General features: G+C 44.1%; 1 protein-coding gene across 10 annotated transcripts in view; it reads right to left on the bottom strand.

Moving 5' to 3' along the window:
* Window positions 1-27,036, bottom strand: part of tst (superkiller complex helicase subunit twister) — a 132,212-nt gene that overhangs the window by 94,587 nt on the left and 10,589 nt on the right. For 9 of the 10 annotated variants that reach the window (XM_075692247.1, XM_075692238.1, XM_075692231.1 and 6 more), the window contains 4 exons: window positions 24,096-24,213; window positions 22,766-22,823; window positions 15,697-15,857; window positions 1,152-1,217 (listed from right to left, as the gene is read on the bottom strand). In XM_075692247.1, the coding sequence (XP_075548362.1) occupies window positions 1,152-1,217; window positions 15,697-15,857; window positions 22,766-22,823; window positions 24,096-24,213 (403 nt within the window). The remainder of the gene's footprint in view (window positions 1-1,151; window positions 1,218-15,696; window positions 15,858-22,765; window positions 22,824-24,095; window positions 24,214-27,036) is intronic. The other variant, XM_075692273.1, reaches the window with a different exon arrangement.

Below are 27,036 nucleotides of genomic sequence, written 5' to 3' on the forward strand. Positions count from 1 at the left end.
TAAGCCGCTATACTAAAACATTGTGTATTTGGCTCATGCTAGCTTGGAAAATTTAGTAATTCCCACTAGCTGTCCTGGCCAGCCCATGACTTATTACACAGCATCAAATGCCCATAAACTCGGAGGAAATTGACTCGGAGGAATTTAACGCTGTGCCAGTCGTAACTTATCGCACTTACTGTCAAGCAATAAGCTCAGAATTGAGAGTGGCGTTGCAAAAAAAAAAAAAAAGTGCACCCTCGCTGTCCGCAAAACCGTGCCCCTTGCTAATGAGAGGCGGGCTTTCCTGCAATGTTTGGACGTTTAGTGGCTAAGCGTGCTTCACAAGTGAAATTTGGCAAGTGGCACGAAATCGGCACAAGATCGCTCCAGTATTCTTGGATTATATAGAAACAAATGCTAAGAATCGTGTTTGCTCTCGCACAACCAGCAATAAATTCGATTTGATTCGAATACTCGAATCTGTGTGAAGTTAGTCTGTGAATTTTTAAACAGTTAATCGGTGATTATCACGTAATTCCTAATGTCTGACCACAACTACTGATTTTGCTTTACAAAAGGGAAAGAGGTTGTGCGCGAGAAAATGTAAGAAGTATGCAAGAGCTAGAGATCGAAGTACTTAGACTGAGTAACTGACGTGAAGTAAAAACAGCAGTTGAGGCCCTAGCATTTAGGCCTGCATGGTTCCCTTCTCACTGTCAGTTCTTCCTTGTGTTGTGCTAGTACAATGCCAGCCAACCAGAATCGACTAGCCCAGCTCGCTATCCTTACTAAACATCTTAATGATGACGGTTTACTAATCCAAAAGAAAGCAGATGCCTTGTTGCAAGGAGGCCCTACATCACCCTTAGGATCCCTAACAATTTTGTGTTGAAATGCGATGACATAGCAATTTTCACATCTGCCAGCTGCAGTGATAACAAAATCAGGGGGATCCAAATGTCCTGACAGACTGTCCATGCATGCAGCTCCTAATAAGTGCACCAGACAATGTGATGTGGTATCTCTCGTCAGAGGGTACCCTGCATGAAAGGTCCTGTAGTCATCCTAGCTCAGTAAATGGAGCTGCAGAATTGACAATGGAATCACCACTATGGCACTCAAAGGCCCATCATAGCCACTGCCCCATTCATGGGCAAGCAACGACGTACCAATGGAAGGTTCTCCAACAGTCCAGCATCATCCAGGGTCTGGCTTAGCAGGCTGTCACTTATTTGCTGTATGAAGAAAGAACATTAATGCATCATTTCCGATAGTTCAAAACTCAATTAGAGTGGTTACAATATTACACAAAAGACATGCACAACACTTTACAAAGAAAACACTGTTGGCATAGGTTTGCACATGGGTGTCCCAAAATGGGGACTTAACTTCCTGGAAGTACAAACCCCATTAGTGTCTTAGGGCACTTTCACCAGCTCAAGTTAGCTCCTAGCTAGCTAAAGTGTTGCCAAACATTTCAAATACAGCCTTTCAAGAGCATTTTACCAAAAATGAAGGAATAGCCCACTCCCACTCATTGCTCAGCGTCCTTAACTTCGTCAATGCATTGTTCCAAATAGCTTTCATTTCATAGTCATACAAGTTCTACAGGAGACAATGGCCTACGAGGAAAATCTATGCCTCCTCCAGCAAGCTTGGGAGGGGGTGGTGGTATTGCCCCCCCATTGCAACACCACTGCTACATTTGGTTAACTGGGTTTTTGGGGATCAGATCAGAAGGAGTATGTGCTGATGCTTAAGCACCCTTCTACAAGAATTATCGAAGCACAGTTCTTCAAGACATCACATTGCTCAGTAATTATCGCGAGCTTTAGTGCCGAAATGCCCATTCCCTCGACATAAAATTGCTTTTCTATTTCTTACGCAAAAGAATGTTACGTGCAACACCAGCAGAAAACGATTTACAAGGTATATTTACAATGCTAGTGTTAGGGCAACCAAGATGTAATCAACTAGCAACTGGAATGAGCTTGTCTTCCTTAGCTTCACTGCAGCCATGCTGAGGCATACTCCATCTGGTGCTGTTCTGTATCACGACTCTCAAAGATAGAAGCACCATCCTGGTACATCTTCTATGCATCATTGGTCAAACGAGTGTGGTAAGGCTTGGACCTGGCCACATCAACAATGTCACTTGATGCTGACAATGGAGCAGAGGGACTAGCAGGGACAATGTTATATGCAACATAAATCACTTGTAAGAAACACCCATGTAATGGAAGGAGGACCAAGGGACCACCAGAGAACCCAAGAAAAAGTGTGCGTCTTGGAGTCAGCAATCATAAATATGCCTCCGATTCTCTTAGTAATTGGTCGCCAACACAAATACCTTGGTCTTTAGAATGTGCTGAACATGTGATTAGTACATGACCGGGGTTGTTGGAGAAGTATGGGAGAGGCCTTTGCCCTGCAGTGGGCGTAACCAGGCTGATGATGATGATGATGATGATGATGATGATGATGATGATGATGATGATGATGATGATGATGAACATGTGATACAAAAATAGAAACTTCAACCTGTACTCATGCCTCTGAAATAGCAATTAAGCGGATATGTTCCTCGAAACAAGTTCTCTTTTTATTATTTGTGCTAGAGGCACGCAAATTCAGCCAATTACGCAGTTTCCTATGCAGATTTCAAATACAACATAGTTTTCATGTAACTGCTATATTTCTTGAGTTATGTCACACAAAATGGCAAATTATAATCACCTTTGCAGCAACTTTTCTTCTGTACTAAATTTTTCATAAAAATCATCACTCTGTAGCTTATTTAGCTCTTTGTAGACTGAAAAGTGCCGATATCTAGCCAAATAATGTCTACAATTACTGGAACTCTGCAAAAAAATTAGGACATTTTGACTAATTCATATTAAGGTTCGTTACAGCACAACACAAGCCAAGGACAAAAGAAGGTATAAAACGTGTGCATGACAATGATGAAGAAGCCTTCATCAATAGTAGCGGTATCTCAGTAGAGGCCTTTCTTGAACTTCTTTCCTTTTACTTGAGATCTACCTTTGCTTCATGGAAAGGGGGTCTGTACATACAAAAATCGGGGGTATGCATTGGCTCGTGCGTAGCTCCTATCATTAGTGACATTTTTCTAGGTTATATTGTTACGCGAAGGACGAGTCAGTAAGACGAGCAACTATTTACAGGTTATATTTACAACAGCGGTTGCAGCACTGACCAGTTAGATTCACAGCACGAGCCCAGTTCGTTCTTCCTCCTCTTTTCTCGAGTGATGGCGCCCACACGCCTCGTTCAGACAATCAAATACCACACGCGTGTAGCATAATCCTCCGGCGGCAGAAGCGATGTCCAGGACCGTCTAAATGTCATCACTGGGAGGGTGATACTGCTTCAGTCGTGTAATGTGCACGATATCACTGGACTGGGAAGCAGATGGAGCGTCAGGAGCAATCTCGTAGGTTACGGGAGTCACAGCATGAAGCACTAGGTATGGGCCTGTGTAACGAGACAGCAGTTTTCCTGACAGACCGACCTGATGCGATGGAGACCATAGAAGCACCAAAGAACCAGGCAGGAAGTGCACGTCTCGGTGTCGCTGGTCATACAAACACCTTTGATGCTCTTGGGATCTCAGAAGGTGGTCACGGACAATTTCTCTTGCGTGGGCACAGCGGGCAATGGCGTCAAGTGCATATTCACTGGTTGGTGCCGCGTGAACAGGGAGGGTTGTGCCGAGGGCAGTGCTGGTTCTCGGCCAAATAGAAGAAAAAATGTGGAATAACCGGCTGTGTCGTGGCATGAGGAATTATAAGCAAATGTGACAAACGGTAGAGCGAGGTCCCAGTCAGTGTGGTCTGAAGACACATATTTCGTGAGCATGTCTGTGAGAGTGCGATTGAGACGCTCCAAGAGGCCATTTGTTTGTGGATGATATGACGTGGATAGCTTGTGCCCTGTGGCACAGGACTGCAGGATGTCTGCAATAACTTTTGATAGGAATGTCCGGCCACGGTCTGTGAGAAGTCGCGGAGCTCCATGTAATAAAATCACATCGCGTAGAAGAAAATCGGCGGCATCTTTGGCACAGCTTGTAGGAAGGGCTCGGGTGATGGCGTAGCGCGTGACGTAATCCGTGGCCACAGCAATCCACCTGTTCCCAGAGGTAGAAAGAGGAAAAGGGCCAAGTAAGTCCAAACCAACCCAAAATAATAGTTCCGTGGGAATGTCAAGTCGTTGAAGGTACCCAGCAGGGAGCGTCGATGGTGTCTTGCGTCGCTGGCATTTCTCACATGCAGCTACGTATCTTCTAACGGAGCGAGCATGCCCTGGCCAAAAGCGTCGGCGGATCTGGTCGTAGGTACGTGACACACTCAGGTGACCGGCAGTGGGGAAGTCATGAAATTCGTGGAGAACAGCCGAGCAAAGGTGTTAAGGAATCACAAGGAGTAATGCAGGGCCGTCGGGGTGAACGTTGTGGCGGTAGAGTACGCCATCTTGAAGTGTGAATAAGCGAAGGGAACTGTCGGCAAGTGACGATTCCAGGCGGTCAATGATGATACGCAAGGACGGGACCCGGCGCTGCTCGTCGGCGACATGGAGCAGTGGAAAAACAGAACACAGGCGTCAGTGTCAGTATCAGACGTAGAGGTCGCGGCTTCGACTGGGTAGCGAGAGAGGCACTCTGCCTCCTGGTGTTGGCGTCCCGACTTGTAAGTCACTGTGTAGGGATATTCTTGTAGTCGGAGGGCCCAACGACCAAGCCGGCCAGTAGGATCCTCGAGCGATGAAAGCCAACAGAGCGCATGATGGTCTGTGATTACTAAGAAGGGCTGGTCATATACATATGGGCGGACATTTGAAACAGCCCAGATGAGAGCAAGACATTCACGCTCGGTAATCGAATAGTTAAGCTCTGCAGGTGTCAGGAGCCAGCTAGCGTAGGCAATAACGCGGTCATGTCCATGTTGGCGTCGCGATAAGATGGCGTTGATCCCATAACCACTAGCATCGGTTCGGACGGGTCAAAGTGGGCCAAGACCGGTGCATTGGTGAGAATCATGATGAGGCGTGGAAATTCGGCAGCCTGAGGGGAACCCCACGTAAAAGGCACGTCTTTCTTCAGAAGTTCAGTGAATGGTCGAACGATTGCTGCGAAATCTTTCACGAACCGTCGGAAATAAGAATAGAGCCCCACAAAACTCTGTATGTCTTTGACAGACTGAGGTACAGGAAAAGCCATTACTGCTCGAACCTTCTCCGGGTCGGGTTGTACTCCGGAAGCATCGACGAGATGGCCTAGCACTGTAATCTGTCGGCACCCGAAGTGGTACTTGGATGAGTTTAATTGGAGCCCAGCCTTGCAGAAGACGTCAAGGATAGCTGCGACACACTCAAGGTGCGTCTCAAATGTAGGAGAAAACACAAGGACCTCGTCAAGGTAACAAAGGCTAGTTGACCATTTGAAACCTTGGAGCAGAGAGTCGATCATCCGTTTGAACGTGGCGGGGGCATTGCATAAACTGAACGGCATTACCCTGAATTGGTAGAGGCCATCTAGAGTGACGAAAGCGGTCTTTTCTTAGTCTTGCTCATTGACGGAAATCTGCGAATAACCAGATCGAAGGTCGATGGACGAAAAGTATTTGGCACTGTGAAGACAATCAAGAGCGTCGTCGATTCGTGGTAAAGGGTAAAAGTCCTTTTTAGTAATTCAGTTTAGGTGGCAGTAATCAATGTAGAAACACCACGTGCCATCTTTCTTTTTGACGAGCACGTCCGGCGACGCCCAAGGACTCGACAAGGGCTCAACAATGCCTCTGGCGAGCATCTTGTTTACTTCCTGTAGAATAACTTGCCGCTCTGCCGTGGAAACGCGAATATGGTCGGCGGTGAATGGGAACAGCATCACCAGTGTTTATCCGATGCTTAACAAGGGACGTCTGACAAAGTGCTTGATTGTCAGTGTCAAATATGTTGCGGTAGGAAAGCAAAAGGCGATATAGGGTGGCTGCTTGGTCAGGTGTGAGGTCCGGAGCAACCATGGGACGTAATGGGCCGTCGAGGTTCAAGGCATCCTGCGGGTAATAAGGAGGATCTGGAGACGCGTCACCTACAGAAGCAGTGATGTGGTCACCTGTCACTGACCGGAGCGTGGCCGCCGCTATGCCTTCAGGTAACACTTGCTTCGTCAAGCCAAAATTGATAGCGGGGAGACACATCCGATTAGCAGCAAGGGTTACGACGGAGTGTGGTAAAGCGATGTCGTGCGCCAGGAGGACATCATGAATAGGTGCGACGACATAGTCGCCATCAGGCACGGTTGGCGTTGAGGCCAATTCGATGAAGGTTAGGGCTTTTGGAGGTAAGTGAACAAACACTGTAGTGCAGAAAGTGTTCGGTTGTTCGGGGCGAACGTCTGAAAGAAGAGGAAGCTCACGGCATACCGGTGGAACAGTCGATGAAGCCAGAATGCGTCGTCAGAAAGTCGAGCCTGAAGATTAGGTCATGAGGGCAACTGGTCAGCACGGTGAACAGGACTGGAACCTGGCAGCCAGCAATTCCTATGCGAGTAGTGCACATACCCCTGACAGCAACAGTGGCGCCATTGGCGACGCGTATGGCTCGAGTGATGGCAGGCGTAAGAACTTTTTTGAGGTGGCGACATAGGTTAGCGTTCATTATGGACACTTGGGCTCCAGTATCAATTAATGCCATCAACGGAACACCATCTAGGTCTACTTCAATTGGGTTCGTGTTGGTGAGGAGCGTCAATGGAGGATTTAGAAAGGATGAAAGTGATGCAGCGCTACCTCCAAGAGCTGCATGGCCTAGTTTTCCGTCCGTCGGTTTGGCGAGGAAAAGCGGCGAGGTTGGGGTGACGGGGAGCGATGGCGTTGAGGCGCCAGTAATCGCACAGAGGAGCGGCTGTCAGGGGCATCAGAAATAGGGTACAGACGGCGAGGTGAATAACGGTGAGCGTCGCCGTATGAGTGAGGAGCAGGGAATGAGATCCAGTACGGCGGCATTGTGGTGGTGCCGCAGTGGCAGGATACATGACCAACGCGGTGGCAGCGGAAGCAGATCAGTTTGTCATCTAGGGTTCGCCGTTCAGCAGGATTGCGTGGTCTGGGAGTGAAATACTGGTCATTATAGGTTGTGGACATGGGAATGGGTGCCGAATCAGGTCGGGAGACAGAGGAGGCGGTAGGGATGCCAAGGTTTGCAATTTCTTGCCACACAACTGCTTGAATAACAGAAATAGTGGGGGCCGCTTGGTCAAAGGTATTGTCAGGGGGTCGTGGATGAAGGGGGGCCAGACTCGCCGCTTCATCTCACGGCGAACGATACGTGTGACGTTCTCTTGAAATGAACGAGAAGGGGGTTAACCGAGGGTCCCGATTTTTATTAGTCATATCATAAGAGGCCAACAAACACTGACACCAAAGACAACATAGGGGAAATTACTTGTGCTTAATAAATGAAATAAATAAACGATAAATTAATGAAAATTAAAGTGGATGAAAAAACCACTTGCCGAAGGTGGGAACCGAACCCACAATCTTCGCATTTCACGTGCGATGCTCTTGAAATGGTAGTGTGGCGGTAAAAGCAGAGCAAAAGGACGTGGCAGGGGTGTTTGGGAGCCGGGAAAACTGTGGGACGACGCGGTGGCTTTTGACGACGGCGTCGATGGTAGAAATGTCGTTATAGACGAGCGCATTGAAGGTGTCGTCCGCGATGCCTTTTAGGATATGGCCCATCTTGTCAACCTCAGTCATGTGCTCGTCGACTGTCCGGCAAAGCGCGAGCACTTCCTGTATGTAGGAGACATCCAATTCAGTCAACGACTGGACACAGGTGGCAAGCTCTTTTCGTGCAGCTTGTTGGCGACCTGACTGGTTGCCAAATAGGTCGCGAAGCTGCTCCTTGAAAATTTCCCAGCTGGAGAGCTCAATTTCATGGGTGCAAAACCAGACATGCGGTGTCCCGTCCAGATAAAATATTACATTGGCAAGCATGATGGTAGGGTCCCAGTGGTGGCTTTGGCTAACACGCTCATACACGCTGAGCCAGTTGTCCACGTCAACGTCATTTTGGGCGAAGAATGTCCCAGGATCACGGAGACTAGGAACCGTAATGTACGTTGTGGTTGGCGCCACAGGTGTAGGTGGCGACAGGGTGGGTCCATCGGAAGCCATGGCTGAGAAGACGATGGTGCGGCCGCTTCGGAGCTCCGGGGCGAGGACAGGAAACGTTCCACCTCCACAACAACGTTACACAAAGGACGAGTCACTAACACGAGCAACTATTTGCTGGTTATATTTACAACAGTGGTTGCAGCGCTGACCGGTTAGATTCACAGCGCGAGCCCAGTTCATTCTTCCTCCTCTTTTCTCGAGTGATGGCGCACACGCACCTCGTTCAAACAATCAAATATCACACGCGTGTAGCAATATTGATAGGCAACTACAGGCCACCTTGCTAAGCTTTCCAATAGTGTTTTTCGCTATGTTGATGATTTCGTTATATTTTTTACCAGTGACATTCATGCCGAGGGTGTTGATGAAATTTTAACATTATTCAGGCAGTGCGGCATGGGCTTTGATTTTACTATCGAAGTCCCTAAGGACCATCAACTGCAGTTTCTAGACCTGAGGTTAATCTTTGGTAAAAATCATGTGTGCTGGAAATATGATCCCAGGTCGGTTAAGCCCTTTTTGAACTATAAATCCGGTCATTCTAAAGTAGTGAAGCGGGCTATAGTGACGACTCTCCTAAATGCTGCATTAAAGAAGTCGTGTTTTCATATGTCGAAGGCTGCTTTTTCTGATCAGGTAAATCGTTTACTGGACGCTGGTTACTCTGAAGCAATTATTTCATCTGTGAGTGAAAGTATGGTTCACGGCGTCAAGAGCATAAATGACCAAGGTATTAAAACTAAATTAGAAGAAAAAAGAAAAAAACGCAGTAGTACTATACGTACACAACTTAGCGCATGGGCTTAAGAACGTTGGTTCAAGGTACAGCATTGATGCTCGTTTTTCTGCGATACATAAGATAGGTCGCATATGCCCGGTAATTGATAATTTGCTGAAGGATAAGCAAGTGCAGAAAAAATACACTGTCAAAGATGTGAACAGGTACATCACTTGTGCTAAGCAGGTTGTGTATGGCATTCCATTATATTGTGCCAGAGAGTACATGCAGAGTCCTTCCATGTTTTTCTGGTCACGAAACTCCGCCGTCACGCTATGGGAGAGGTTCATATGCTGCCCAAAGGTGCCGCGATGCGGCGCCACTGTGCCACAGAGGGCATCGTTCGCGTACCGAAACGCGCGCGCAGTGCGAGGCAAGCTGAGTGATCGGGTGCGTTATGTGCATGTGCTGCGCTATTTTTCGAGTGCTGGGCTGTTTGGTTGAAGTGGCGGGGTGGGACAACGATGCCGAACACGTGTTGCGTGCCTGGGTGCCGTTCCGGCTACAAGGACACGACCGAAAAGGTGTCGTTGTTCTGTTTACCTAATAACAAGGAGCAGCGCGAGAAATGGAAGCGGGCCATACCGCGGCAGGAAAGTGGCGGCTTTAATTTCGAATCGAAGTATACACGTGTGTGCGCGAAACACTTTGACGCCTCGGACATCGTCACTGCGTACAATTTCAACATCAACGGCGACGACGTGTCCCTGGAGCGTGAGAAGCCGACGCTGAAGACTAACGCCGTTTCAAAGATGCTTTTAACAAACTTCTTGCATTGTGAATGGTGGACCATTTATGACCGGACGCCTCTGTACTATCTGTATTTCGCTCCGCTTGTTTTACATGACAAATAAATGATCGTGCTTGTATTTTGTTTTTGCACCAACACGTTTTATTTCTTTTCTTAATCGAATTATAAAGTTCTTTTTTCATTTTTCGACCATGATAAGAATATCAGGACCGGTGATTGCAACATTTTAACACATTGTAAATAGTTGCGAATTAAGAACCAAAATACCTAGTCTCGTCGTTTCTGCGTCGAAACCACGAGCAGCGTGAATAAGTGCTGGGCTTACCAACGCTTCTAAACGACTGCTTGCTAAGGCAATTGCCTAATTACAGCTAGTTTCAACTGAACCTAACACTTCAGGCTCGCCTTAATCCGTTGTTAAAAGCCGCACCGAAGACATTTAGTAGCGAAGTTCGTCTTGCATTATCTTATTCAGAAATGGCATCGCTTTGCAAGAAATCTTAAGCGCATGGAGCAGCTCAGTTCGCTTTTCTTTGTCATGAAGTATTCTAAGGTAGCAGCCCTTTGCAATAGCAATTTCATTCTTTTGATCTCGTTATAAGATACTGCCCACGGAGTCCTTCTCTGCCACAGTTTAACAGAAACTGAACAGCTGTGCTCGGCGAACAATCTGGCGCTATGCGCAACGGAGAATATGCGCGGTGTTTAATTTAAGGCAAATATTAAAAAGCAGAGCCCACCGAAGCGTTGAGGCGAACGGCGATGATGAAGAAATCTGGACCGAGACCGCCCGGCCGTGTACAGCGGACGCACTTCGACGGGGGCGAAATGCAAAACACCCATTTATTTAAATTTAGGCGCATTTTAAAGGATCCCAGGTGATCAAAACTAATCCTGAGTCGCCCACTACGGCGTGCCTCATAATCGTATAGCGGTTCTGGCTCTTAAAATTCCAGATCTTTCTTTTTTTTCGGTCTGAGACCGCCGCAAGCTCCATGTTATGAGTGGCTTTTTTTTTTCGTCCCGTGCGCTCATATCATCGCAGAAGACACGCTAAGGCAGTAATTTAATTATATTCAATGTTAAAAATAGTTACGTGAAACTAAAGCGATGGTTGAGGAAGTTGAGAAAGCTAGAATACCGAGGCTGCCCCACACACAACCACAGCGGCAGCGGCGTTCGCATGCCCTCTCATGCACGGTTGCGCCTCTAGCGGCGGGCGCTGGCGCTATATGAAACTGAGGCGGCAGTTTCGTGACCAGAAAAAACATGGAAGGACTCTGGTACATGGGACAAACGAAGTGATGTGTGAATGTTCGACTTAGGGAGCATGAGCTATCTCTTCAAGAGGTTGTGCCACTTCATCTCCGGGAGCATTGCAAGTCGTGCGGTTGTCACCCCGAATTTAAGATAACTAGTGTCATTTTTAAACACGCGAGCCAACTGACAAGGGAAATTGCCAAGTCTTACAGTATAAAGATTAGGGACAAAGCATGTATCAGCGAACCGTCTATCACTCTTCATAACAAGGAACTGCGTTACCTATGTCAATTTTGATTACGCGTCAGTTTGTCACAGTTGCCTCAATGCATCTCTGTGTCTCGTGCATGTCATGGTTATCAACTGGCACCTATATATATGTTAGAGCTATCTTCAATAAAATATCAGTTGAGAGTCAGCGGCGTGTCGTCGTTTTATACCTTCTTTTGTCCTTGTCTTGTGTTGCGCTGTAACGAACCTTAAATATATGCCCACTGTTATACAGTGCCTTTTCTTTCTGGACACTGTCACCACAGAAATAATTTTCTCTCACGCACACAAGCGGACCATGACCCTGGTATGTCTGCACTACTTGGTGCAATGGCTGAATAGCTACAGTCCTTCTCCAATCCATGATTCTGAAATACACCAACAGGAAGCTTTCAATGGTGCCCTCACAGGCGGCACAGTAAGTGCATATGGTACAGAGCAGTTCTTGCCTAACGTCTTCCATATTCAGCAACAATTAAACTGGGAGACTGTTTTCCTAATATGGAAGTTCACTTCTTTGTGTTGCAAATCCGTCCAACTAATAGCGGCACTAATCGTAGTTCAAATGAAAATTAAGTACTAGCGGTACACACTGGAGCTTATCTCTTGCATATGGTTTCATCACAAGGGCAACATCTATGTCACATTTTCCATGTCATAAGCATGTAAACTATGCTCATACGCATTGATTACGAAACTGACTACATGACCATTAGTCATATCATAAGAAGCCAACAAATACTGACACCAAGGACAACATAGGGGGAATTACTTGTGCTTAATAAATGAAATAAAGAAACAATAAATTAATAGAAATGAAAGTGGATGAAAAAACAACAGCAGATGGAGAACGATCCCACAACTTTTGCATAGGGCATAGGGCAACACTCCCAGGGTTCTCCTAGGAAACATAAATACCCAAGAAAGTGGATGGGGAAATGGCGCCGCGGTAGCTCAATTGGTAGAGCATCGCATGCGAAATGCAAAGGTTGTGGGATCGTTCCCCACCTGCGGCAAGTTGTTTTTTCGTCCACTTTCGTTTCCATTAATTTATCTAGAGCCCGTCCATCCACGCGCCACCGCCGCTTTCTTAAGTAGCGACAACCTTTGTTGTTCGCCGCTTTTCCCCTCACATCAAATCCAGTTCCAGCGTTTCCGCTTCCTGGGGTTGTGCTGCGGGAATTCCTGCTTTGACTGCTGTTAGACGATGAGACGCCCGCACGTGCTTAGCAGAGCTGTTGGCAGCCACCATGAGAAGAATGCAAAGGGGACAAGCTGTTGTATTCCGCTGATGTAGTAGTTCGCGGTCGCTGTTTTCCAAATGCACGAAAAACGGCAGTGGTCTCCAAGCACCCAGGCACTACATTCCACTGTACGTTGTCTCTCGAGGCACAACCTGTTGCAGGTTGACGTGAAGCATTGAACACGACCAGATCGCTGATTACAATAGGCGGTGGTTCTTGGATGAAATCGCATTCACAGCTGGTGCAATTAAAGCCTCTCCATCGACGCGAAAGTAAACAACGCTAAAAAACATAACGTCACTTCCACTCAGAACAGGAAGCTGCAGCTACGTAAGTTCCGCTTGACGCCGGAAGCCGAGGGGGTGAGTGGGAGAGGAGCATGGAGGAGGAAGGTAGGTTGGCGGTACTTAACCTGGTCGGCGGTGGCGCGTGGATGGAGGGGCTTTAAATTTATCGTTTCTTTATTTTATTTATTAGGCACAAGTAATTCCCCCTATGTTGTCCTTTGTGTCAGTGTTTGTTGACTTTTTATGGTATGACTAATAAAAGATTGGGCCCTCGGTTAACCGCCTTTCGTCTTGTTCATTACATGACCATTAGCTTGACAAACTGCCTTGTGGGATAGCTAGCTCTGCAATTATGAAAAAGGTCCATTGGCATACAGACAATATAGCAATGGCACATATTTAGAGCAAGACGTGTGTTAGGCTTCTATCACTGTAAAAATGTTAGAATGAATGTTCATCTGGGCGTAAAATAATTCAGTTTTGCGCACTTCTGTTTAGCACTTAACCTCAGTTATGGGGGTTATTCCTCTGTCTTGCTCTCTCTCTCTAGTCATTGTTTTTCCTCATGATCAGGGGTTGCACACTAAAATGCGCCAATTATCAGGCAAAAAATAAATGAATAAATAAACATTTGCTGGCTGATTGCTAAATTAAAAAGTCGCAGTTTCATTCGAAAGGCGATTTATTTCTTGCGCGTTCAAGGAATTCTGGCACCATAGTGCAGTTGCGGGGACGGCAGCTACCTAATAGAGAAATAAAATAAGCGAGACGTCAAAAGTTTATGTCAGTACTCGCATAAAGTTGCTCATGCTCGTTGTCTGCATTTCCTTGTAAATAATGAATATACATCATCGAAGGCTTCCTTGACCATGCATTGTGTGTTCATTTTTTAAAAAATGAAAGAAGGCGTCTAGTTTCAAAAGGAAACGTAATATCATTTCACAAAAGTGAGCAGTCGCAATTATCACAACTTTACAAATACTTCCTGAATACATAAATGTATAGCTAAGAGACAGAGAAAAAAGTATAAATGAAAGGCAGGGAGGTTAAGCAGGACTGAGCACAGTCAACTACAATCTTTAGAGAAGCCATATACTAAGTAACGTAATGAAATCACTCAACAAATTTATAATATTCTAGCTAAGCGGCATAGCTATCGCAAGAATACGAATGATAAAATGTTCATTTATATGAGAATTATTTAAAGTTCTTGATCTAAAAAAGAAAAGTTGCAGTTTCACCCAAAAGGCAAGGCATCGATTGCGATAGCAAATTATAAACAGCTATACAAAGTAAGGATAGTAGTTTTATCGGCCGTATAAACTTGTAAACATTCACATACTAACTGATTTAACAAGCATTGTGCAGGCACGCACAAGCAAATATGAACACACCACACTTAATGAGCACGGACACTCGCTGTCAAAATGCTGGTGTGAGCAAATGAGGCAGCAGCAGCAGTGAGCAAAGTGACCTTCGTGCAGTCTATTGCTTCAACTCAAGAGCTGTGAGAACACAGCGCACACAATGGTATGAGCCGTCTGCAGATGACTTTCAAGATATAGCATACGTGACCATGCAAACTACGCACTTGTTGGCAGAGTCGAAGCCGCCCCCACTGCCTCCCGTGCTGCCTAACCGCTTTCCTCCATACATGGCGCGCAAGGTTGAGTCGCGATCGTCACTTCCCCTTGTGCCCGGTCGCGAAATGCGCAGTTGCTGCCAGAGCACAACACCGTCCCCCTTCCCTACCTACCATCCCCCCACAGTCTTTCGCGTGACAGAAGGCGGCGCATTTGCTCTCCGCTTTCTTTCTTCACACGCGCCAGATTGAGCCACGATCGTCAGCTTCCCTCGCATGCTTTCACTCACACATACAGCATACAATGCACAGCAACAGTGTTATTGCCTTTGGACTTTACACGGAACATCACGGCAACGACAACAGCAATGGAAAAAATGCGGCTGGAGTGTTCATATATAACTGCTATCGCAATAAGACAAGAATGCACAATTGAGAGCCTAGTCATTACGATGACAGATTTAGCCAAGTTCCTAACAATCTACGATCTACAGCATAACTGAAATAAAAGTACATATCCTTTTCATTCCTTCATTGTCTATTTGTTTGCACAACCCTCTAATTTCATGAAGCCTAGACATGTCACATAAGCACTGGGCTCACCGTTCTCAGTGCAGTCTGTTCTTAGACTGCTCAAAGTCACTGCCAGTAAGCAGCATGGCTCACATTCAGAAAACTGCTAACTACTATAAGACAATGCAATAATTCATTCAATTTTTCTTGCCAAAGACCATGTAAAATGACTAGTTTCAGATAACATGGATATACAGCAGCCAACGTGCAAAATTTCGTATTTGAAATATGAGTCGAAGGTCACGAAAAGCTCTCAAGAATAGACGATTTTGATACCAAAAGTGAGAAACACTGTCATTATCTCTTGCCAGAAATGACGCACAATCCAGAACATTGAGACCCAGAGCGGCTCCTCTGCATTATCTCCTGGATTAGGTAGCACATGCAGCATGTCGCAACAAGCTGGAAATCTCGGAGACAATGTGCTTGCGATTTGTGACATATCTGCTAAACACCAAGTGCATGTGTCGTCTGCTTAGTTGCTAGTTAAAGCCTGGTAAAAAGAAAATTAGATAACTAGCTTTGGCAGCTTTGTCAAGATTGCTTTAGTAATACATACTCATAACATAGTCTGCCAAAGCGAAACATTAAAGCAGCTGGCCTTTAAGTCTACTATTGCCCTGACATGCTTACAATAAACTTCCCCACAAAAACAAGTTCTGCTCTCAATTAAAATGCCACAACACTGTACCTATCATACGCAACGAATACATTAATAAGCAGTGTCACGTATATATAAACAGGAATAAAGGTGTGCATAAGATTAATGACCTTGACTTCTAAGCTGGATTCTTCCGAGACTTGTGGCTCTCCAGAAGACAGCACATCAGCCAAATTGAGCACATGGCGCACAGAGAACTTGTCTTCACTTGAAGGTTGCTCACTGCCAAAAGTCATGCCTTCTTCAAATCCAGGTGGAACTGTCAGCAAGTCTACCGCAATGAAAAGAATGAAGTCAACAAAACGTAGCTAATAAGGCCTGTTTTGTTCTTGACAGCCCTTCGTACTTAATACTCCCCAATACACCTTTGGCATACTAAATGCAAAAACACACTAAAAAATTCACACTTAACGTTTACTGCATCCAAGCATTCATTCCTAATAACTTCTTCAGGCACCAATTAAGTTCACTAAAATAGTAGTTTCACATTTCATGCATCTTCATAATTATCCAAAGTGTACAGGTGCGGTGCAGAAAGCATTCAGGGGCGCTATAACGTAAAGCTATTCCAAGCTTTTCTATTCCAATTCTGCAATCAGCACTCTGCGATTGGTCAAAAACTTTTTTGGACCACCCCCACTTCACCTGTCTCTCACGCAGCGTAACGAAAACTGCGATAGCTCCCAATCTGACATGACGTGACACACTGATTATGCATGATTGGACTGAACAAAAGAAAAATAGTTATTTCTGATTCGACCCCTTTTTGCCATTAGCCCTCGGCTATTGGTAAAAGTTTTTGGGCTGCACCCACTTCACCCACCTGTCACGCGATGTCAAAAAAGCGCGAGAACTCATTTCGTAAAAGTGACGTTCAAGCGTTAAAGATGCATTAATATGCCGAACAAAACTGAAGTTTCTTCTGAATAGCCGCAGGCTATTCAGAAGAAGGTGCGCCATTCCGAAAGGAATAAAAGGCGCCCATGCATTACAGGTGCCCCGTTCCGAAAGGAATAAAAGATGGCTACCGCTGATCGCTCAGGCACTGGCTACTTGCACCTGCCAGAGAGCTTGGGTTTATTATCGTACAATAAAACTTTTTGCATGGCAGTGTAACGTTTTCGAGCACTTTTGGCAAGTTTACGACCTCACTCTGCCAAGTCTTCTTTGCTGAAGATCCATTTTAGCAGCATTCTTAACTTTCCGTTGCATGCCGCTGCGATTTTCGACTAGCCACTGCAAGCTAAGTAAGGGAAAGCGGACCAATCGCAGACACCAGCCACACCCTCTTCATCTGGTTATTGATTTTCAGTGCACTGGCTCTGCCCCATCAAATTCCTCTCCACTTGAGCGTGTTCCTCGCCTCTAGTCAGCCAATTATATAAGACAAGCCGCTCAGTGTAGGCAATGATATTCGTTTTTAAAGCAAATTAAAGTGACTTCCTATAAACGAGGAGAGTGTTTGATTGGTCTGTTCAGACAACCCTGCGGGTCACCGTCCAATGCTTGCGTTGGCGGTTATGCAAATGTGACGTCAGTAGACTGGAATAAAAACATATTGGAATAGTTTTACGTTATAGGGCTCCAGAACTTTCATCAGATAGTTTTGTCAACTTTACAGAAAGTGGACATCACGTGAGAACCCTGTAATGAGAACCTCAGATATGAGAGCATCAACTATTTCATTTCTAGCAACTCACAAAGTACCTATTCAGCTACTTGAAAATTATGCCTAATGTAAAACAATGTCAAAAAGGATGAAAATGAACCCACCAGATAACAACATACTGACACACAAAGCAAGCCCCCAGCTGTCTAACTTCCAATTCGTTTTACTAATATACTTTACATATAATATTGAAACCTGCAGCACAGGTCCTATCAGAAGTGTTTCAAGATCTATGCAACGTGTTTTAAATTTCATTATTTTCATCTGTGCTCTTGCTTTTGATGCACTATTTTGGTGTGCACAATTGTGCAAATGGCAACTGAAGAGGATGAAAAGCAACTTTTTTTGTTTTCTTAAAAAACATATTCTCTGTATGCCTCAAAAATTTACTACCTTCGACTAAATTGGTCAAGAAAGAGCAGATCAGCTGTTTCAGTGTTTCAATGCAATGCTGCCCTTTTATTACAGCTAGGAAGGAAGCCTTTTTTTATTCCCACTAACAAAGGCAGCACATAAAGCACTAATGTGGTTAAAATAGTAGTGCAGTAAAAGCTTCTGAAGCTTCTCCAGCATTATTTACATGGACAAGGCAATACTATGCACTTCAGGACCATGTGGTACTTTATTTGCACCTAACATTCAGTTCAAGGATTCACAGATGACACAGCCATTGATCAGCCAATGATAAACCCATAAGCCCAGAGTCCTGTTTTCTATCATGTACTGCATCCAGTTCTGTCCCAACACAGTCAAACCTCATCATAACGAAGTCGCGTCCGACATGAAAATACCTTAGTTTTATCCAATATTCATTATCAGAATGTATTCCTTACATGCTGATAATGGTAAGAAATATGTTAGATTTACATTGTTATATCCAATAACTTATGTCCATGATCATTATATGGAAATTTGACTGTAACACTATGTCCCAAATGCAAGCTGTAGTTCACCTGTAGTGTATGCAAAAAATTACCAAAGATGAGTTCTACTTATCAAGCCTACAGTTTTTTTGCTTTAAAAAAAAGATCATGCGAGCCAACTCAAGTTCTTCTGCTTAGTCCACAGGAGGGGTAAACAATAAACAATAATCTTATTTAGTAATGTGGCAAATATCTCAGCCAGCCTGTAAAAATATTCAAAACTGGAAGCAACCATTATCAGTGGCACCTCTACTTCCTATGTTAGAGCCGACCTTTCAGATGGTAAATTCCACTTTCACAGAGACACAGGAGCTAATTCAGAAGTGCATGGTGTGGCCATGCAGGTGTTTCAGCAACTCCAAGCAGAAACTGCATAGAGAGGTGAGGGCCTGGTGTCAGGGCTGCCAAACAGTGCTCCTCGCACTACTTTGTGCTGGTACTCATAATGCCTTAATGACCTTGCCATTATGCTGCTGCACAAGAAGCAACAATACCTCAAACCAGCACAAGTATGTTAGGTCTGGCTGTAATGCTGTGCTGGCTGACCTTACAGTAGCATGATAGTGTACACTGCAAGTGAATGGTAGCCACTGGTCTGCATATATTAAGCAATGCTTTGAAGGAACTTGAGAAGGAAGGCAACACCCAAGCCCTACAGAAAGTGTTGTCAGCAGTTATAATTCAGCATAGAAGGGAACCTGGAAATAGGCATTGTATGCCTGAATGTGTGGAGCAAGAATTATTGAGAAAGCATAGCAATAAAGTCACGGCGTGGGGCACCGCACCGACGCACCTTCTGTCATGAGTCGGCTCGCCAAGAATGCAAAACATGCATGGCATGCTCTCCGAAGAGGCAATATATGAGACGATATCGTGATTTTTGTGCGTCACATCCATAGAACATGTAAATGCAGCTTTGCCGCAGCAATACAGATGATGCGTCGGGCATGTTGCCTCCTTGCCTGACAGTGGCGTTATAGGGCCGTCCACATGCGCTCTCACAGCCTAGCAGATACTTCTTCTCTTCAAATACTTCTTTCTCCATGCCTGAGCCACTGAATGTATTTACACATTCTAACAATTAGCAATTCTAGAGAAAGGAATTTGCAAGTGCTACTGAAAGCAATGCTCCTTCTGGTCCAGGTTTGAGCGAGTAACATCTGGACAGCAAGACACAGTGTATCAGAGGGCTCTGGATTAATATCCACCAAGTTGGCTTTCTTAACATACACCAAAATCGTGACACATTTTTTTCATCCCACCCCTATTTTCAGAGGGCTCTGGATTAATATCCACCAAGTTGGCTTTCTTAACATACACCAAAATCGTGACACATTTTTTTCATCCCACCCCTATTTTGATGCAGTCAATGCAGCTGAGAAGTGAACCTGTGACAACCCAGAGAAGCAGCTGTACACAACAGCTACCGAGCCACTACAGGTCCTCCGAGTCTCCTTCGTACAGGTTTAATAGCTTTAAAAGTATTAGTTTTCATAGCCCCACTTTTCTGTCTCTCTATCTGCTCACAAATTCAGTTCCTCTCAGTTGCCTAAGCAGATATAAGAATGGAAGCAATGACTAATTTGTAATGTACTGCATATTCTAATGTAAGGGCCACATTTGTTCTTTTTTTTTCAATTCGAGTCTGAATTTCTTGTGTGTCCCATGCATAAATAAAATGTATATAAGTGTGTCTGTGCATTGAAAAACAGTCAGAGTTGCAGCTTCATGCAGCAAACATGAGTCTTTATTTTTAGCTTCAGTCGCTATGTCACTCGTTGCTGCTGGCAGTGTCCTCACAGCTGAAGCATCTGGAGTCTGGTTCACAGGAAGTGAGCTCTTCAAAGATATGTTTGATTGCTGATTCAGGTCTAAACTTCGCATGCACGAAGTCCCGAGACTGCGTTGGCAGGGGAAGGAGGAAAGACCGCCTGATCAAGAGCACAAAATTTACGCAATTAAGAACTACGGGAGTTTTACAGATGATAGCAATAAGGCAAGTTTCACATGGTGTGAGAGTGAAAAAGGCAGTGAACGCACATAGCAGTAGGAGCCCATGCAGCAAGCAGTGCAGTCAATGAACACATGCACACACATGCAAAAGAACATTGTGACAGAGGTAAGGCAGTGCAAGTGCTTGTAAAGGCCGTCTTTAGGCGCACAGAAAAATCAACATGCACTCTGCTGCCACACGCCAGAACGTACTGGGTAAAGGTTTTCAGCTTCTCTTGTTGCACAGAGGGAAATCACAAAGACATAAGCCGCGAGGGGCACCTGGATAAGATTTACATGACAATGACACTTTAGGCCAACAAAATTTTCTTTGGCTGTTATCTGACATCGAATCATGTTATACTGACATCAAATCATGTTATACTGACAACACAAAGAGTTAGCACAGCACCATAACACATCCCAGACTATCACACAATCGTAGCAGAACAGCCATAGTGCATCTCAGCAATTGGTATGCTTTCAACATGTGAGAGGGGGAGGGGGCAATACAAGAATAACTTCAGAAATATTTGTTTGTGTGTATTTAGTCCCACAAAATAGGTGTGTCTCTTGAAAGGACACTAAAGATGACTTTATATTTCATTTGTTTGCTTGCTAAAATACAAACAGATTTCCTACACTATGTTTTGCAGGTTCCACAATCACTTAAGCGTATGTTCCTTTCAAGACATCGGATTTAAAAAATGCCATTCCCGATGATGTCCCTACAACTTCACAGGAACATATTTATATCAGCTAATCATGAGCAGGACGCTGGTAACACTTATTTCAGTAGGCTCTACAGCAGCCACGTGAGGACTTCACTTTTGAGTGGCTTCACTATAGTACTGGCTTAGCTAGCTTGCATTGCCCAATATGGACATAGGAAAGGAGATGCCTGCACCTAAAGTACTCCACATGTGGCTCTTTCTTTGAGCGAAGTCTCCTGAGTGCACAGAGGAGTGCAACCTCAGAGGGTGTCTAGACCAAACGAATACAGACTCCTGTGCGCATCTCTCCACACCAGGGCAAGTTACATGGTTTTCAAATTCACTTTGTTGTGCAAAGTTGAGACAGCATCTAGGGTGCAAAATGACAGAAAACTACAGGAAACCATACTGAAAGGAGCCCAGGCCAAGCTTTGCATGAAGTCCTTGATCAGCATGCTACTTGAGAGAATTGGTGCTGTCAGTTGCTTGTTCATGTATATTATGTATTGAAGCCTTACAGGTACAAATATGGCATAAGTGCACTTTCTTTGAAAATGGAATGAAGCATGACGACACTGAATTTCGGCACAGTCAACAAAAATATGCAGGTATTCAACAGCCACATGCATATTATTGATTCGTGGCTGACAGCAGTGTACACAATCACCAATGGTGAAGCCAGTTATCTTTTCTCCTTTTAAATTTTATGAATAAATTAGTGCTCAGGAACCTGGCCAAATGGTGCTTTACTGACCTGTACAATGTGGTCTACAACTCGCATAGAAAATTTGAATTCACTTTAGCGTTGCTTTAGACAAGAACATGTGGCACATCTCGTTTGGCCTCTAGCTTGTCAATTTTGCACACACACACTGAGAGCGACAGTGCGTCAATGTTTATAAATATGCATCATTTGTCAAGAAATCACATTTAGCCACCAATGTAAGATGCAGCAAACCAAAGCATACCCTGCACTTGTGGCTTGCAGCAATGAGATTGGAAAAGCCACAACACACTGCACATTGCTTCGATACTCAAGGCTGTTTTGCACATGAGGAGCACTGTGACAGAAGTAGTGCCGAAATGCATGTTTGGGACACTTAGCGAAATCACTGAAGCTCAGCTGAGGCAAAGCACTTGCAGTGATGAGCAACGCACAGAGGCAGCAGTGTTGATACAACTCCATGCCATACATGGCAAGTACTGATGGCAACAGGCAAGATACTGAATATCTTCCACAGTTATGGTAAAGGTAATGTCTAGCTGAAATATCAAACAAGTGTTGTCATTTGTTTTTACAATATGGAAATAATTGCCATCTCAGTTCCACCACAATAGATGCCCTCTTATGCAAATGACAAGTTGTGGAAAATTATTGCCTTCTTGAGCTTTCATGCAAGAGCAGGGAATGGTCTATGCTTTGTCATTTTATGTCGCCAAATCCGCTCCTGAAATGCTAAGAAAAAATTATGACTTGGGAAATGCATGAGTGTCGTTACATACGAAAGAATGACTGAGTTAAAAAAACAACTTCGTTAAACGCATGGGTTACTAATAAGGTAACCTTGCAATCTACATTGTAGCACAATTCACAAAACATGTCTACGGTCAGAAGCCTGCCAGACCATAATGTATTGATTAAAAATTTCATTTTGTAGTACTATGGACACACATTGTAGATGCTTTTCATTGCATTGATAAAAGCATCCCTACAGAAGCAGTTTGATAAAGTGCAAAAAAGTATATCTTTACAGTACCAAAGCCACAAGATTTAGCAACGTGCCTTTGATAAGATCTATCAGTAATTAAATATATTCCAGTGCATCTTCTGCAGTGTGATAAACAGTTTTACAACAACAAAGCCAGAAGATCAGTGAAGTACCTTTGGTAAGATCTATCACTTGTTCATTATCTTCTAGCGCAGCTTCTTCTGTAAACACCTAGAAAAAACAAAACAGAAACATGAACACATCTACTATTACCTGCTCCAGGAGCAAAACATGCCAGCATGTAGCTTATGTGGCGCAATTACCAATGGAAAGTTTATATGTGATAGATATTCAACTACAAATAAAACCTAAAGGCTATGTGATCATACAGCTACAGATCGCTTCTATGAAATTAAACAGCCTGACTAAAGCTTTTGCATGAAGGCAAAAAAAGTAACTGATTATAATTTATTTAATATTGATGTAGCTGGCCCATGTATGTGTTGTTAAAATGCTTAATAATAATATTATTTGGGGTTTTACGTGCCAAAACCACTTTCTGATTATGAGGCACGCCGTAGTGGAGGACTCCGGAAATTTTGACCACCTGGGGTTCTTTAACGTGCACCTAAATCTAAGCACACGGGTGTTTTCGCATTTCGCCCCCATCGAAATGCGGCCGCCGTGGCCGGGATTCGATCCCGCGACTTCGTGCTCAGCAGCCCAACACCATAGCCACTGAGCAACCACGGCGGGTGTTAAAATGCTTCAAATTTAAAGAAGGATGTCAAGGCAGTACTACATTCCATTTATTATTTAATTCACATTTGTTGCCAGATAAAAATAATTCCATCAATGATTACGATACTCCTTAACATGAAATTTGAGGGCAGTTCTATACATTTCTTTCATTTCGTGATATATTGGCTGGCACGAACAGTCTGTCTCGTGCAGCAAGTTGCAAACAGAGCGATTTGTGGCACGACTGCCTTGCTAATCGAGAGTTCAAGAGAGGCAGCGCATTGGTGATGCGTGGGCGCGATTTACAGCAGCCGCCGCAGACAGACCTGCACTCATGAAGCGCTTTGTTTCCATATATGGTATCGCTGGCGTCATCAGTGAACAGACAATGCGTGAAACTCTGGTGCATCTAATAGCCGTTGTCGCCAAAGGGCCCTTCTTTCACGGCACTACGCTTTTCTTCTCATGCCTTTGCCATACCCTCCTCATGGTTCCACTGCACCCTCCTCCTCCGCTTTCCTCGCACTCTTTACTATCACTGTCTTTCATCCCCCGCTGCGTTCCACATTTGCTTCTTTATCCTTCACGGTGCTCGTTCACTCGGTTACACTGAGGACACTGACGTTGGTGCCGACGCTCGCCGCAGGAACCAGTGCCTAAGAGCTGCGCTCTAAAACATTGCTTCCTGTCAAGGCGTAGCACATGGAGATAAAGAATGTTCATAATGACTGTAAAGGCGCTAACTCAAAGCACTGTGTTTACCTCTTCATATCCTTCAAGTGTTCCTGTAGTTAGATTTCTTAGGACCTTGAGCTCTGATGGGGCCATTGAAACATCACACGAAAACAAGGAGTTTATGTTTGGAGGGGACAAAAAGCACCTGGAGAAAAAAAATCTTATGTCAGTGAAGAAACCGCTTGAACAGTCACACAATGTTAAGTAATGAGACCATAGGAACAAAACTAAAGAAACAAAATCAAAGCAACAAAAACAAAGGACAGGCAGGCAGATGGCCTTAAAATTCCCACACCAGCTCCCGTGATCTCATAAATTTTAACAGTACCTGCTCAAAACTAATTAAGTGTTTGGCAATAAAAGATTACATTGAATACAGACGTATGTGATGAGTAAGCCTGCCAGTGTTTGGTACTTTCTGCCAAGTAAACATAGTCAAAGTATACATACACTTAAATTCATTACCACGCATACCATACCATTCATTACCACGCATACCATATGAAATTCAAGACGGAAAGTGTGCTGTTCTTTTCTGCAGTTCTGAAAAATATTTAACCAGTCTGAAGTGATTCAGCACTTCTATTATTATCCCTTTACCAATTTCATTTTCAGCTCTTTCGCTTTTATGTAAGATGCATGGTCAGGCAGAGAAAGACCGCTTACCCTGTTGACACCCTCGCATTTCTAAACAGTGCAACCACTCTTCAGAAGGTGCAAGTAGAAGAGAGCTACACCGTGTACACCTACATACGATATTTACATGAAAGTACTAACCATGATTATATATATAAGAAAGAATCTGTTTGGCAGGTGCACACACCTGACAAAAGCCCAATGAAAATGCAAAGCACTACAAGTTCAACCAGGCAAGGCAGCAACAGAAAGCAAGGTATTGTAACTATGTAATTATTTGCATATTTTGCATCAAAGTTTGAGCAAAGCTCAGCTCACAGTGAGCATTGTGCGCCTGCTTGCTATTGCCTGCTGCAGGTATCACATCAGGTAAGAGAGAGAGAAAGCAAGGACAGGAAAGGCAGGGAGGTCAACCAGAAGAGCACCCGGTTTGCTACCCTACACTGGGGGTCGGGGAAAGGGGAATAGCAAGAGGAAAAAAGGGAGAGTAAACATCAGGTAAACTTCATCAGAGCCTGCCAGGGTGGTGACACCAGCTTGTTGCACAGTCGCTACACAACACACGGCCACGATGAGAAAGAGATTCTACTGCAATACTATTCCAAATAAACAATCTCCACAATTCATTTTAAAAAAATCAAGTCATGCAACACCACAACAAAACTATTCCTACGAACATAACTAGCCCAGGGCACCTAGTTGAAATTGAAATATGGCTTTGTAAAATGATATGTGACCAAAAAAAAGCTGCTAAGAGGCTAAGTGGTTTCAGGCATTCAAACAGCAAACAAAGCGCACAAAAAATAAATAATTAGAGCAGTTTGTTTGCAATATTGAAAAAGCTTTCAGATAAGGAGTGCATACACTTTTAATTTTCTTGTAACTAAAAGAAACATGACTTCCTTAAATTATGTTCCACAGTTATCAGGAACTTCTGTTCAATAAAGAACAAATCTGAGTACAGAAAAAGTATCCCTATACTATTCAGTGAAATCAGACACTTTCCTGGAAACAAGAGAAATTATAACTGAGATAAACTGCAAGAACACACCCACTACCTATGTAGTAATTACATATGGATGGGACTAAACATTTTCGGTTTAACCCATTGGCTGCCAAAGGCAGCAAACCGCTGGGCATAAGACAGGGCGTGGCATATTGCCAAAGCCACCGATTCACCGGATGGAAGATATTGTTGGTTCAAAAAGTCATTCATGGATGCCGTGGTAGCCAACATATACTGGAGAAATTTAGAAATGTTGTTGTCAATAGATGACACTATGTGTTAACTTCAGAGGTGGTTTGCTTTGTTTATTTTTGGCGATATTAATTTTGTAGAACGTTTGTACATGTGTTCTAACACCTGTGGGCCTTAGAACGCAGTGGGTGCATTTCCCATGTCATATTCTGCCAAATCCTGGCAAACAAATTTGTCATTGCAGTACAAAGTGCACCAAGCAAAAAGTTAAAAAAAAGCGACAGATAAGAGTGTGAAAAGTGCAGTGCTGTTGTCTACATGCCTAGTGTTTCAAGCTTTTCCACACAAAAAGAATCTGTGGCTGACAGTTAACGTTAACTAAAAAGTGCTGCTTTATATTGTACATTTCTTTGTCCGTATTGTTTTCAGCATTTATTACTGTCAAGAATTATATAAAAAAACGGCAGTGTAAGTTCGTGTAGTGCTCGTACAGGGCAAGAATAAGAATAGAGGGCCACGCAACGTGTGCAAAATGTGGTAGCCAATGGGTTAAATAAAAAAACTGGAAAAGTATGCTGAATATTTTTTTTACAGAATTCAGTTTTAAACGCAAAAAGTCAATGAAAGCAAATGTACCAGACAGCTAAGATGGCGATAGGCGCACAGAGGCAAGCCTTTAAATTACAGGTGTGCGAATATTCGAAAACTTAAAATATTATTTGATATATTTTTATTATTCGTACTCGATAAAAAAATATAGGTATTCTAAAATGTTCGAATATTCGATTGGACACGAATATTTGAATCAAATCGAATATAATGTTGGCTGTGCGGGTGCAAACACGGTTCTTAGAATTTGTTTCTACCTAATCTAAGAATACTGGGGCGATTTTGTGCTGAATGTTAAGATGATTTCGTGCTGCTAGCGAAATTTTGCCTGTAAAGCACACTTAGCCACTAAACGTCTAAACTTTGCGGAAAAGCCAGCCTCTTAGTAGCAAGGGGCACACGTTGGTGGACAGCGAGGGTGCACTTTTTAGAGCGCAGCTCCCGTTCTTGCGACGAACGTCGGCATCGGCTTAACCGAGCGAACGAGCACAGCGAAGAATGAAAGAGTGAACGCGGAGCGCAGAG

The sequence above is a fragment of the Dermacentor variabilis genome, chromosome 1 (assembly GCF_050947875.1).
Source record: "Dermacentor variabilis isolate Ectoservices chromosome 1, ASM5094787v1, whole genome shotgun sequence".
NCBI classification, from domain to species: domain Eukaryota; kingdom Metazoa; phylum Arthropoda; class Arachnida; order Ixodida; family Ixodidae; genus Dermacentor; species Dermacentor variabilis.